This window comes from Silurus meridionalis, chromosome 17 (assembly GCF_014805685.1).
Source record: "Silurus meridionalis isolate SWU-2019-XX chromosome 17, ASM1480568v1, whole genome shotgun sequence".
NCBI classification, from domain to species: domain Eukaryota; kingdom Metazoa; phylum Chordata; class Actinopteri; order Siluriformes; family Siluridae; genus Silurus; species Silurus meridionalis.
In genome coordinates this window covers 180,601-193,100 of record NC_060900.1, presented here as the reverse complement: position 1 = coordinate 193,100, position 12,500 = coordinate 180,601, and the positions used below count along the sequence as shown (strand labels likewise).

At 40.1% G+C, this 12,500-nt stretch overlaps 1 protein-coding gene across 3 annotated transcripts in view; it reads right to left on the bottom strand.

Moving 5' to 3' along the window:
- Positions 1 to 114: 114 nt before the first annotated feature.
- The window catches only part of LOC124399903 (ribonuclease inhibitor-like), a 17,387-nt gene continuing 5,001 nt past the window's right edge, over positions 115 to 12,500 (bottom strand). For 2 of the 3 annotated variants that reach the window (XM_046871213.1, XM_046871215.1), the window contains exons 5-10: positions 12,182 to 12,349; positions 11,761 to 11,934; positions 11,350 to 11,523; positions 10,142 to 10,309; positions 7,217 to 7,393; positions 115 to 152 (exon numbers count right to left, since the gene is read on the bottom strand). In XM_046871213.1, coding sequence (XP_046727169.1) covers positions 143 to 152; positions 7,217 to 7,393; positions 10,142 to 10,309; positions 11,350 to 11,523; positions 11,761 to 11,934; positions 12,182 to 12,349 — 871 coding nt within the window. In that variant the 3' untranslated portion in view covers positions 115 to 142. The remainder of the gene's footprint in view (positions 153 to 7,216; positions 7,394 to 10,141; positions 10,310 to 11,349; positions 11,524 to 11,760; positions 11,935 to 12,181; positions 12,350 to 12,500) is intronic. The other variant, XM_046871216.1, reaches the window with a different exon arrangement.

The following is a 12,500-nucleotide window of genomic DNA, read 5'->3' as shown; positions in this document are numbered from 1 at the left end:
CACACACACACACACACATATATATATATATATATATATATATATATATATATATATAATACACACGATTACATTATTAAACTTTTATAAAGGAAAATGAAAACAGCAGCAGTGTTTAATTTGTTCATCTTCCACACGGTGTTTATTTCATGCTGAAAGAGAGAACAGGACACAATCAATAGTGCATCAACACCACACACACACACACACACACACACACACACAAATAAAACATTTCTGCTGTGATGAAACTCTGATTTCTGCACAAAACCACAGAACAGAAATCTCAGATCTACACTCAGAGTCTCTGCACCGTATGGAGATCTTCACATCTGCTCTTCTACACTTCTGCCTTCTCATATACGCACATCTACATTTAACATTGATGGCGTTTTGGCAGATGCCCTCATCCAAAGTGACTTACATTTATCACGTTCATACAACTGAGCATACACTGGAGATCAAAATTAGAGAACAATTTATAAACAGTTGAACAATTCTGAAATAATGTGATCTTCACTGCTCAACAGTTGAAGGAGTTTTTGTCCTGTCTATACCATGCTACCAGAACACCTTTTCCACAAATTAAAGGCAATTAAAAAAACATTATTTTGCAGAAAACACACTGATCAAAATTAGAGAACAACAATGACTGTAGCATGGAAAAAGATTACAACAAAATGTTCTGAAGGTTACAACAGTCAGCAATTAGTAGGAAGTGTCCAGGCCTCTGCTCTGAATGACTTCAGCACATCTGCAGCCACAGGACAGCACGAGTCTCTCACACTGCTCTGGTGGGATTTTCGTCCACTCTTCTTCCAGTCTCCTCCACAGTTCGGTGACTGTAGTGGGTTTCTTGGCCATAACTTTGTCACCAAGGATTTTCCAGAGGTTCTCTATTGGGTTGAGATCAGGACTCTGGACAGGCCATGTCATTATTTCAATGTTTTCAGTTTGAAGGAACTGCTATACCCGTTTTGCTGTGTGACATGGAGCGTTGTTGTTCGGATAAACATTTGCATTCACTCTGCCATGTAGCTGTATAAGAGGCCCAACTCCTGCTGCAGAAAACATGCCCCAAACCATGACACTTCCTCCTCCACTTTTCACTGACTTCTTTACACACTTTGGGTTCAGTCTTTCTCCAGTTTGTCACTGAACATAATGTTTCCCATCGGACCCAAATAAATCAAACTTGCTTTCATCACTGAAGTGAACTTTGGACCAGTTCTCCTCTGTCCACACAACATGCTTAGTCTAGCCTTTTGATTCTTTCTGCTAATGAGAGGTTTGGTCACTGCAGAGTGGGCTTTCAGTCCAAATGCTCTTAAACGTCGAGACGCTGTATGACGAGACAGATCCTTACCCTGTTCAGCGCTGAACTGGTGAGCAATTCCAGCTGCAGTGTGGAAACGATTGCCCACTGAGATCCTCCGCAGTATCCTGTCCTCTCTTGTATTTGTCTTCCGTGGACGCCCAACCTTCTTGGCGGACTTGTATGAGTCTGTGATGTTGTAAAGATTCCATATTCTTGAAATCACAGATTTGGAATGGCCAACTTGTCTTGCTATGGCTGATAGGGTCGTCCCTTTGGCCTTCATCTGGACAACCTGCTGCTGGAGGCTTTCAGTCACTTTAGAACGGCCCACCATCTTGCAGAGTCAGTGAAACTGGAAGTTAGGCTGCCAGTTAAATAGGGGTTTACAGATAATCAAGGAAAATTAGCACCAGGTACCAGATTAACACCAATAACTGGGAGGAATCTGAAAGTGTTCTCTAATTTTGATCAGTGTGTTTTCTGCAAAATAATGTTTTTTTTAAATGCCTTAGTTATTTTGTGGAAAAGGTGTTCTGGTAGCATGGTATAGACACGACAAAAACTCCTTCAACTGTTGAGCAGTGAAGATCACATTATTTCAGAATTGTTCAATTGTTTATAAATTGTTCTTTAATTTTGATCGCCAGTGTATATGGGGTTAAGGGCCTTTCTCAGGGGCCAAGAAGTGGCAACTGAGTGTGGCCGGGATTTGAACTCAGGACCTTCGGAGCCAAAGTTGAATGCCTTAACCACACACCCAAACACATACACACACACACACACCCCCACACACACACACGACTTCACTGCAGGTACTCTTCTACTCACTCTAATACACAGTAAGAGTTCTCAGTGTGCTCAGTGAACTGTGTGTATTCTGTGTATTGTGTGTATTGTGTGTGCATTATATGTACAGTGTGTATTGTGTGTACTGTGTGTGTATTGTGTGTGCATTGTGTGTACAGTGTATATTGTGTTTATTGTCTGTACTGTGTGTGTGTGTGTACTGTGTATACTGTGATTATTATGTGTGTATTGTGTACTGTGTGTGCGTTATGTGTGTACTATGTGTACTATGTGTGTACTGTGTGTGAGTTGTGTGTGTACTGTGTGTATTATTATTATTGCTATTATTATTATTATACTATGTGTACTATGTATACTGTGTGTATTATTATTATTATGTGTGTATTATGTATATATACTATGTGTGTACATTATGTGTGTACTGTGATTATTATGTGTGTACATTGTGTGTGTATGTGTACTGTGTGTATTATGTACTATGTGTATTATTATTATGTGTACTGTGTGTGTACTGTGTGTATTATTATTATGTGTATATGTGTGTGTGTGTATTGTGTACTGTGTATTATTGTGTGTGTACTGTGTGCACTGTGTGTACTATGTATACTGTGTGTATGTGTACTGTGTGTGTGCATTGTGTGTGTACTATGTGTGTATTATGTGTATACTATGTGTGTATTATGTATATATACTATGTGTACTATGTGTATTATTATTATTACTATTATTATTATATTATTATTATGTATATATACTATATTATTATTATATACTATGTATACTGTGTATACTGTGATTATTATGTGTATATGTGTATTATTATTATGTACTATGTGTACTATGTGTATTATTATTATATGTGTACTATGTGTACTATGTATACTGTGTGTATTGTGTACTATGTATACTGTGTATACTGTGTGTATTGTGTGTGTACTGTGTGTGCATTGTGTGTGTACTGTATGTGCACTGTGATTATTGTGTGTGTATTGTGTGTAATGTGTACTGTGTACTGTGTGTGTGTATTGTGTACTGTGTGTACATTATGTGTATACTGTGTGTATGTGTACTGTGTATTATGTGTATTGTGTGTAATGTGTGTACTATGTATACTGTGTGTACTGTGTATACTGTGTGTGTGTGTGTGTAATGTGTGTGCACTGTGATTATGTGTGTGTATTATGTGTATATGTGTGTGTATTGTGTGTACTGTGATTATTATGTGTATACTGTGTGTACTATGTGCACTGTGTGCACTGTGTACTGTGTGCACTGTGATTATGTGTGTACTATATATACTATATATACTATATATACTATATATACTATATATACTATATATACTATATATACTATATATACTATATATACTATATATACTATATATACTATATATACTATATATACTATATATACTATATATACTATATATACTATATATACTATGTGTACTGTGTACTGTGTGTGCACTGTGTGTACTGTGTACTGTGTGTGTACTATTATTATTATTATACTATGTGTACTGTGTGTGCACTGTGTGCACTGTGTGTACTGTGTATACTGTGCCTGTGTGTATTGTGTACTGTGTACTGTGTGCACTGTGTACTGTGTGTGCATTGTGTGTATACTGTGCCTGTGTGTATTGTGTGTGTACTGTGTATTATGTGTACTGTGTGAGCTGTGTGTACTGTATGTGCACTGTAATTATTATGTGTATACTGTGTGTACTATGTGCACTGTGTGTGTACTATGTGTACATTGTGTGTACTGTGATTATTATGTGTACTATGTGCACTGTGATTATTGTGTGTATTATGTGTACTATGTGTACATTGTGTGTATACTGTGATTATTATGTGTGTGTACTGTGTGTGAGTGTGTGTACTGTGTGCACTGTGTGTGTACTGTGTGCACTGTGATTATTATTGTGTACTATGTGCACTGTGTGCACTGTGTGCACTGTGTGTACTGTGTGTACATTATGTGTACTATATATACTATATATACTATATATACTATATATACTATATTATTATTATGTACTATTATTACATTATGTGTGTACTGTGTGAGCTGTGTGTACTGTGTGTACTATGTATTATTATTATATGTGTACTATATATACTATATATACTATGATTATTATGTGTAATGTGTGTACTGGGTGTATTGTGTGTGTACTGTGTGTACTGTGTACTGTGTGTGTATTGTGTGTATTGTGTGTGTACTATATATACTATGATTATTATGTGTGTATTATGTGCACTGTGTGTACTGTGATTATTGTGTGTATTATTGTGTGTGTGTACTGTGTGCACTGTGTGTACTGTGTGTGTGTGTGTACTGTGTGTATTATGTGTACTATGTATACTGTGTGTACTGTGTGTATACTGTGTGTATTGTGTGTATTGTGTGTACTGTGTGTATTATGTGTACTATGTATACTGTGTGTACTGTGTATACTGTGATTATTATTATTATTATTATGTGTACTATGTATACTGTGTGTATTATGTGTACTATATATACTATGATTATTATGTGTGTACTATATGTGCACTGTAATTATTATGTGTGTACTATGTATACTGTGTGTACTATGTGTATTATGTGTATACTATGTGTATTATGTGTACTATATATACTGTGATTATTGTGTGTGTATTGTGTGTAATGTGTATACTGTGTGTGTACTGTGTATACTGGTGTTTGTGAGGTAAAGGAGCAGATCTGGAGGGATCATGGATATGGAGTGTTTGGTGAACTGGGATATTTGGATGCTGTCGTCTCCTCACTCTCACACGTTCACTCAGATTACTAAATAATATCTATCTATCATCTATCTATCTATCTATCTATCTATCTATCTATCTATCTATCTATCTATCTATCTATCTATCTATCTATCTATCATCTATCTATCTCTCTCTCTCTCTCTCTCTCTCTCTCTCTCTCTCTCTCTCTCTCTCTCTCTCTCTCTCTCTTTCTATCGTTAAACATGCTCCTGAGGTTCCAGTGACCACTGTTCCTGCTCCTCTCCTCGGATCTTCCCACTTCGTCCTGGTCTGCATCTGGATAGTGTCCTCTTCGTTTGGAGGGGACTGGGTAAGAACAGGAGCTTTGAGGATGGATTTGGACTGTAGTTAATATCAACAGTCTGCTACACTGACTCAGGAGTACAGTTTGCTCTGATCATCATCACTGCACCTCAACATTGTTTATCTGTAATAAATGGACATTCGGTGGAACCCAGATGAGGATGAGGTTCCCTCTTGAGTCTGGTCTCTCAAGGTTTCTTCCTTCTGCATCTCAGGGAATTTTTCCTTCACCACAGTCTCCACCGACTTGTTCATCAGGGACAAACTTACACTTATAAACAACATCTTCATTTTTATCTCCACATTATCTGTGTAAAGCTGCTCTGAGACGATGTTCATTATTAAAAGCTCAAAACAAATAAACATGAAATAAATTGTGTACTGGGTGTATTGTGTGTTCTGTGTATACTGTATGTGCACTATGATTATTATTATGTGTGTATTATTGTGTGTGTGTATTGTGTGTACTGTATTATTATGTGTGTGTATTGTATGTAATGTGTGTATTATGTGTACTGTATACTGTGCCTGTGTGTATTATTATTATGTGTGTACTGTGTGTACTGTGTATTGTGTGTGTATACTGTGCCTGTGTGTATTGTATGTGTAATGTGTGTGTATTGTGTGTACTGTGTATACTGTGCCTGTGTGTACTGTGTGTGTTGTGTGTGTGTACTGTGTGTACTGTGTATTATTGTGTGTATACTGTATGTGTAATGTGTGTAATATGTGTACTGTATACTGTGTGTGTGTACTGTGTGTATTATGTGTGTACTATGTGTATTGTGTGTTCTGTGTATACTGTATGTGTAATGTGTGTGTATATATATATATGTGTGTACTGTGTATACTGTGTGTGTACTGTGTGTATTGTGTGTGTACTGTGTATTGTATGTGTACTATGTATACTGTGACTGTGTGTAGTGTGTGTACTGTGTATATTATGTGTACTGTATACTGTGTCTGTGTGTACTGTGTGTACTATGTATTGTGTGTGCTGTGTATACTGTGCCTGTGTGTACTGTGTGTACTGTGTATTGTGTGTTCTATGTATACTATTATTATTATTATGTGTGTATTATGTGTGTACTATATGTATACTATGTGTGTGTGTACTGTGTGTATTATGTGTGTATACTATGTGTGTGTATTGTGTGTTCTGTGTATACTATATATATATATGTGTGTACTGTATACTGTGTGTGTGTACTGTGTGTGTGTGTGTGTACTGTGTGTACTATATGTGCACTGTAATTATTATGTGTACTGTGTATACTATGTATACTGTGTGTGTGTGTGTACTGTGTGTATGTGTGTGTGTATTATTATTATGTGTGTATTGTGTGTACTAGGTGTATTGTGTGTTCTATGTATACTATTATTATTATTATGTGTGTATTATGTGTGTACTATGTGTACTATGTATACTATGTGTGTGTGTACTGTGTGTATTATGTGTGTATACTATGTGTACTATGTGTATTGTGTGTTCTGTGTATACTATATATATATATGTGTGTGTAATGTGTGTACTATGTATACTGTGTGTGTGTGTACTGTGTGTGTATTGTGTGTGTACTAGGTGTATTGTGTGTTCTGTGTATACTGTGTGTGTACTGTGTATACTGTATGTGTAATGTGTGTACTATGTATACTATGTGTGTGTGTACTATGTGTATTGTGTGTGTACTAGGTGTATTGTGTGTTCTGTATACTGTATGTGTAATGTGTGTATTGTGTGTTCTGTATACTGTATGTGTGTGTGTGTACTGTGTGTATTGTGTTTGTACTGTGTATACTGTGACTGTGTGTAGTGTGTGTGTACTGTGTGTATTGTGTGTACTGTGTATACTGTGACTGTGTGTAGAGTGTGTAGGAATATGCGTGCTGTGTGTGTAATATGTATACTGTGTGTACTGTGTGTGACCTTTGTGTGATTTTGTGTATGTTAGTGTATGTCTTGGATACACACTAATATGTCATCATTTCTCACCTCAGGGTCTCCAGTTTGCAGTGTGGATCATTCAGAAGATCAGAGAGCAGCTTTACACCTGATGCTCCTGGTTTATTGTAGTCCAGGTTCAGGTCTTTCAGGTGTGAGGAGGAGTTTAACCTCAGAGCTAAAGCCAGAGCAACACAACCTTCTTCTGTAACACTGCAGCGTGTCAGTCTGCAGGCAGAGAAACACACACACATACACACACACACCGCAATATATATATATATACATTCTGTACATATATCACACTCTCTCTCTCTCTCTCTTACACACACACACACACACACACACACACACACACACACACACACACATACTGTAGTGATCTACACAGTGTCATTAAATTAATTTATCAATCAATAAATAAATATTAGTCAGTTGGCAAGAAAATTAAGAATGAAAAAATTCTTCACAATAATGAACACAAAGCTCCTTTCATGAGGTGTGTGATGAAATTGGATCTGTAAGTTATTGAAGTATAGAAACAGATGATCTGCTAGTGTGATCTGTGAGGGACGTGTGAAGGATCGGTGGGAGGGATCTGCTGCAGTGAACTGTGAGGGATGTGTGAGGGATCTATTGCAGTGATCTGTGAGAGATGTGTGAGGGATCTTCTGCAGTGATCTGTGAGGGATGTGTGAGGGATTTGCTGCAGTGATCTGTGAGGGATGTGTGAGGGATCTGCTGCAGTGATCTGTGAGAGATGTGTGAGGGATCTTCTGCAGTGATCTGTGAGGGATGTGTAAGGGATTTGCTGCAGTGATCTGTGAGGGATGTGTGAGGGATCTGCTGCAGTGATCTGTGAGGGATGTGTGAGGGATCTGCTGCAGTGATCTGTGAGGGATGTGTGAGGGATCTGCTGCAGTGATCTGTGAGGGGTGTGTGAGGGATCTATTGCAGTGATCTGTGAGAGATGTGTGAGGGATCTTCTGCAGTGATCTGTGAGGGATGTGTAAGGGATTTGCTGCAGTAATCTGTGAGGAATGTGTGAGGGATCTGCTGCAGTGATCTGTGAGGGATGTGTAAAGGATCTGCTGCAGTGATCTGTGAGGGATGTGTGAGGGATTTGCTTCAGTGATCTGTGAGGGATGTATGAGGGATCTGCTGCAGTGATCTGTGAGAGATGTATGAGGGATCTGCTGCAGTGATCTGTGAGGGATGTATGAGGGATCTGCTGCAGTGATCTGTGAGAGATGTGTGAGGATCTGCTGCAGTGATCTGTGAGGGATGTGTGAGGGATCTGCTGCAGTGATCTGTGAGGGATGTGTGAGGGATCTGCTGCAGTGATCTGTGAGGGATGTGTGAGGGATCTGCTGCAGTGATCTGTGAGGATGTGTGAGGGATCTGCTGCAGTGATCTGTGAGGATGTGTGAGGGATCTGCTGCAGTGATCTGTGAGGGATGTGTGAGGATCTTCTGCAGTGATCTGTGAGGGATGTGTAAGGATTTGCTGCAGTAATCTGTGAGGAATGTGTGAGGATCTGCTGCAGTGATCTGTGAGGGATGTGTAAAGGATCTGCTGCAGTGATCTGTGAGGGATGTGTGAGGGATTTGCTTCAGTGATCTGTGAGGGATGTATGAGGGATCTGCTGCAGTGATCTGTGAGAGATGTATGAGGGATCTGCTGCAGTGATCTGTGAGGGATGTATGAGGGATCTGCTGCAGTGATCTGTGAGGGATGTGTGAAGGATCTGCTGCAGTGATCTGTGAGGGATGTGTGAGGGATCTGCTGCAGTGATCTGTCAGGGATGTGTGAGGGATCTGCTGCAGTGATCTGTGAGGGATGTGAGAGGATCTGCTGCAGTGATCTGTGAGGGATGTGTGAGGATCTGCTGCAGTGATCTGTGAGGATGTGAGGATCTGCTGCAGTGATCTGTGAGGGGTGTGTGAGGGATCTATTGCAGTGATCTGTGAGAGATGTGTGAGGGATCTTCTGCAGTGATCTGTGAGGGATGTGTAAGGGATTTGCTGCAGTAATCTGTGAGGAATGTGTGAGGGATCTGCTGCAGTGATCTGTGAGGGATGTGTAAAGGATCTGCTGCAGTGATCTGTGAGGGATGTGTGAGGGATTTGCTTCAGTGATCTGTGAGGGATGTCTGAGGGATCTGCTGCAGTGATCTGTGAGGGATGTGTGAGGGATCTGCTGCAGTGATCTGTGAGGGATGTGTGAAGGATCTGCTGCAGTGATCTGTGAGGGATGTGTGAGGGATCTGCTGCAGTGATCTGTCAGGGATGTGTGAGGGTTCTGCTGAAGTGATCTGTGAGGGATGTCTGAGGGATCTGCTGCAGTGATCTGCGAGGGATGTATGAGGGATCTGCTGCAGTGATCTGCGAGGGATGTATGAGGGATCTACTGCAGTGATCTGTGAGGGATGTCTGAGGGATCTGCTGCAGTGATCTGCGAGGGATGTATGAGGGATCTGCTGCAGTGATCTGTGAGGGATGTGTGAAGGATCTGCTGCAGTGATCTGTGAGGGATGTGTGAGGGATTTGCTTCAGTGATCTGTGAGGGATGTCTGAGGGATCTGCTGCAGTGATCTGTCAGGGATGTGTGAGGGATCTGCTGCAGTGATCTGTGAGGGCTGTCTGAGGGATCTGCTGCAGTGATCTGCGAGGGATGTATGAGGGATCTGTTGCAGTGATCTGTGAGGGATGTATGAGGGATCTGCTGCAGTGATCTGCGAGGGATGTATGAGGGATCTGCTGCAGTGATCTGTCAGGGATGTGTGAGGGTTCTGCTGCAGTGATCTGTGAGGAATCATCTCTGTATTATTACATGACATTCTCATGTATTTAATGACTCTGGAGAGTCACTGACCTGGAGCCTGAAAACTTCATGATTTTTACACTAAGATATTGAATGTTTATTAGTTTTTTTATTATTATTCTTTAATCCTGAGTTAAATAATAAAGATCTCACTCCAGTGTCTCCAGTGTACAGTGTGGGTTCTCCAGGCCAGCAGCAAGAAGCTTCACTCCTGAATCCTGCACTTTATTATCCCACAGCATTAGTTCTCTCAGTCTGGAGGATCTGAGTACTGAGGAGAGAGATCTACAGCTTTCTTTTGAGAGATCACATAAACACAACCTGGAGAAGAAACCATAAAATACTGGAACACAGGAACATCTCACGATATCCAATTACACACACCTACTAAAGAAATAAAAAATAAAAAAATGCCACACCAACACTTTCTCCAGGTGATGTTCCTCCTGCAGTCTGTGTAGTCTTTATCATGAAGGGTTACAATAATCACATTCTCTACACTCATGAAGTTCAGAGTTTCAGCAAATCAATTATCACAAGTTTCCAGTATTATAATATATAATATAATAATATAATATAATCATTCTAAATAAGGTACATTTAGAACAGATCAAATTGCGTGAATAAGTGAAGGTAATAAGTTAATCATGCAATTAATTGTGATTAAATATTTTAATTGATTGAAAGCCTTAAATATAATATAATATAATATAATATAATATAATATAATATGAAAAAATTGTATTACACAGATCATTTTATCCAGTCCATGTGCTGCTATACTATTATTATTTATTTATTTCTTTTTAATTATTATTCCACCCTAAAATTGATTGTGAAGACCAAACTGTAAGGCCTAGAAACTTGGTCAGATGGTAGAGCTTAATTTGGGGAGAGGTTGACAAAGTATCACCCCAAATAGACAAAGGGGGGCGCTACAGTCCTTCTTCTTCTTCTTCTTCTTTCGGCTGCTCCCATTAGGGGGCGCCACAGCGGATCATCCGTCTCCACACCCCCGTCCTCTACATCTGCCTCTTTCACACCAATTTTCTGCATGTCTTCCCTCACCACATCCATAAACCTCCTCCTTGGTCTTCCTTTTTTCCTCCTTCCTGGTGGCTCCATCCTCAGCATTCTCCTACTGATATACCCCATGTTCCTCCTCTGCACATGTCCAAACATCTCAATCTCACCTCCCTCACCTTGTCTTCAAAACGTCCTACATGCGCTGTCCCTCTAATAAACTCATTTTTAATTCTGTCTATAAATAATATTTATTATTATTATTATTATTATTATTATTATTATTATTAATTTGCTTGTTTACACATAAATCCTGTATAGGAAACTGACAATCTGACCTCAGTATCTCCAATGTACTTTGTGTGTTCTCCAGTCCTGCAGTGAGCAGCTCCACTCCTGAATCTTGCACTTTATTATCACTAAGGTCCAGCTCTCTCAGCTTGGAGAAGTTTGAGCTGAGAACTGAGGAGAGAGATCTACAGCTTTCCTCTGTCAGATAGCAACCATACAATCTGAAGAAATGATCATACATCAGAAGTTACACATGTGATGATCTGTCCACATTCTTATAAAGCCCTGATCTTCAGCCTGAATCCCAGACTGCACTATGGAACCTTCTCTAATTTCTCTATATTAGCAACAATCCCATCAGATCATCTCCAGCTGGATACATGTGAGGAACTTTAAAATGACTTCACATCCCAACAACACTAACATCTGTATGTATGATTGAGGTGTGATGATCTGACCTCAGTATCTCCAGTGTACAGTGTGGAGTCTCCAGTCCAGCAGTGAGCAGCTTCACCCCTGAATCTTGCAGGTTGTTGTTACTCAGGTCCAGCTCTCTCAGCCTAGAGGAGTTTGAGCTGAGAACTGAGGAGAGAACTCTACAGCTTTCCTCCATCAGATTACACAAACACAACCTGGAGAAATAAATTAAGGTACATGTCTAACACACCCACCATGAGCGTGGGGCTCTGACCCTACTGTCTGTGTCTCTGTCTCGTCCAGGTTCTTCAAGTTCTTCCATGGTGCCTTGTGCCTGTACTGTACTTTCCCACCTCACACACAGACCCCCACATGACTGACCCCAAAACAGGTTTCATCTTTCTGATGACGGAATGTTTTCATTCTGTAAATCTAAATACTGTGATGAAGTGATGATCTGACCTCAGTTTCTCCAGTGTACACCATGGAGTCTTCAGTCCAGCAGAGAGCAGCTTCACTCCTGAATCATGCAGAGAATTGCTACTCAGGTCCAGCTCTCTCAACCTGGAGGAGATCAGGACTGAGCACAGAGCTCCACAGCTTTCCTCCATCAGGTTACAACAACACAACCTGAGAGAGAGAGAGAGAGAACGGGAGAGAGAGAGAGAGAGAGAGAAAGAGCGAGAGAGAGAGAGAGAGAGAGAGGAGAGAGAGAGAGAGAGAGAGAGAGAGAGAGAGAGAGAGAGAGAGAGAGAGAGAGCGAGAGAGAGAGAGAGAGAGA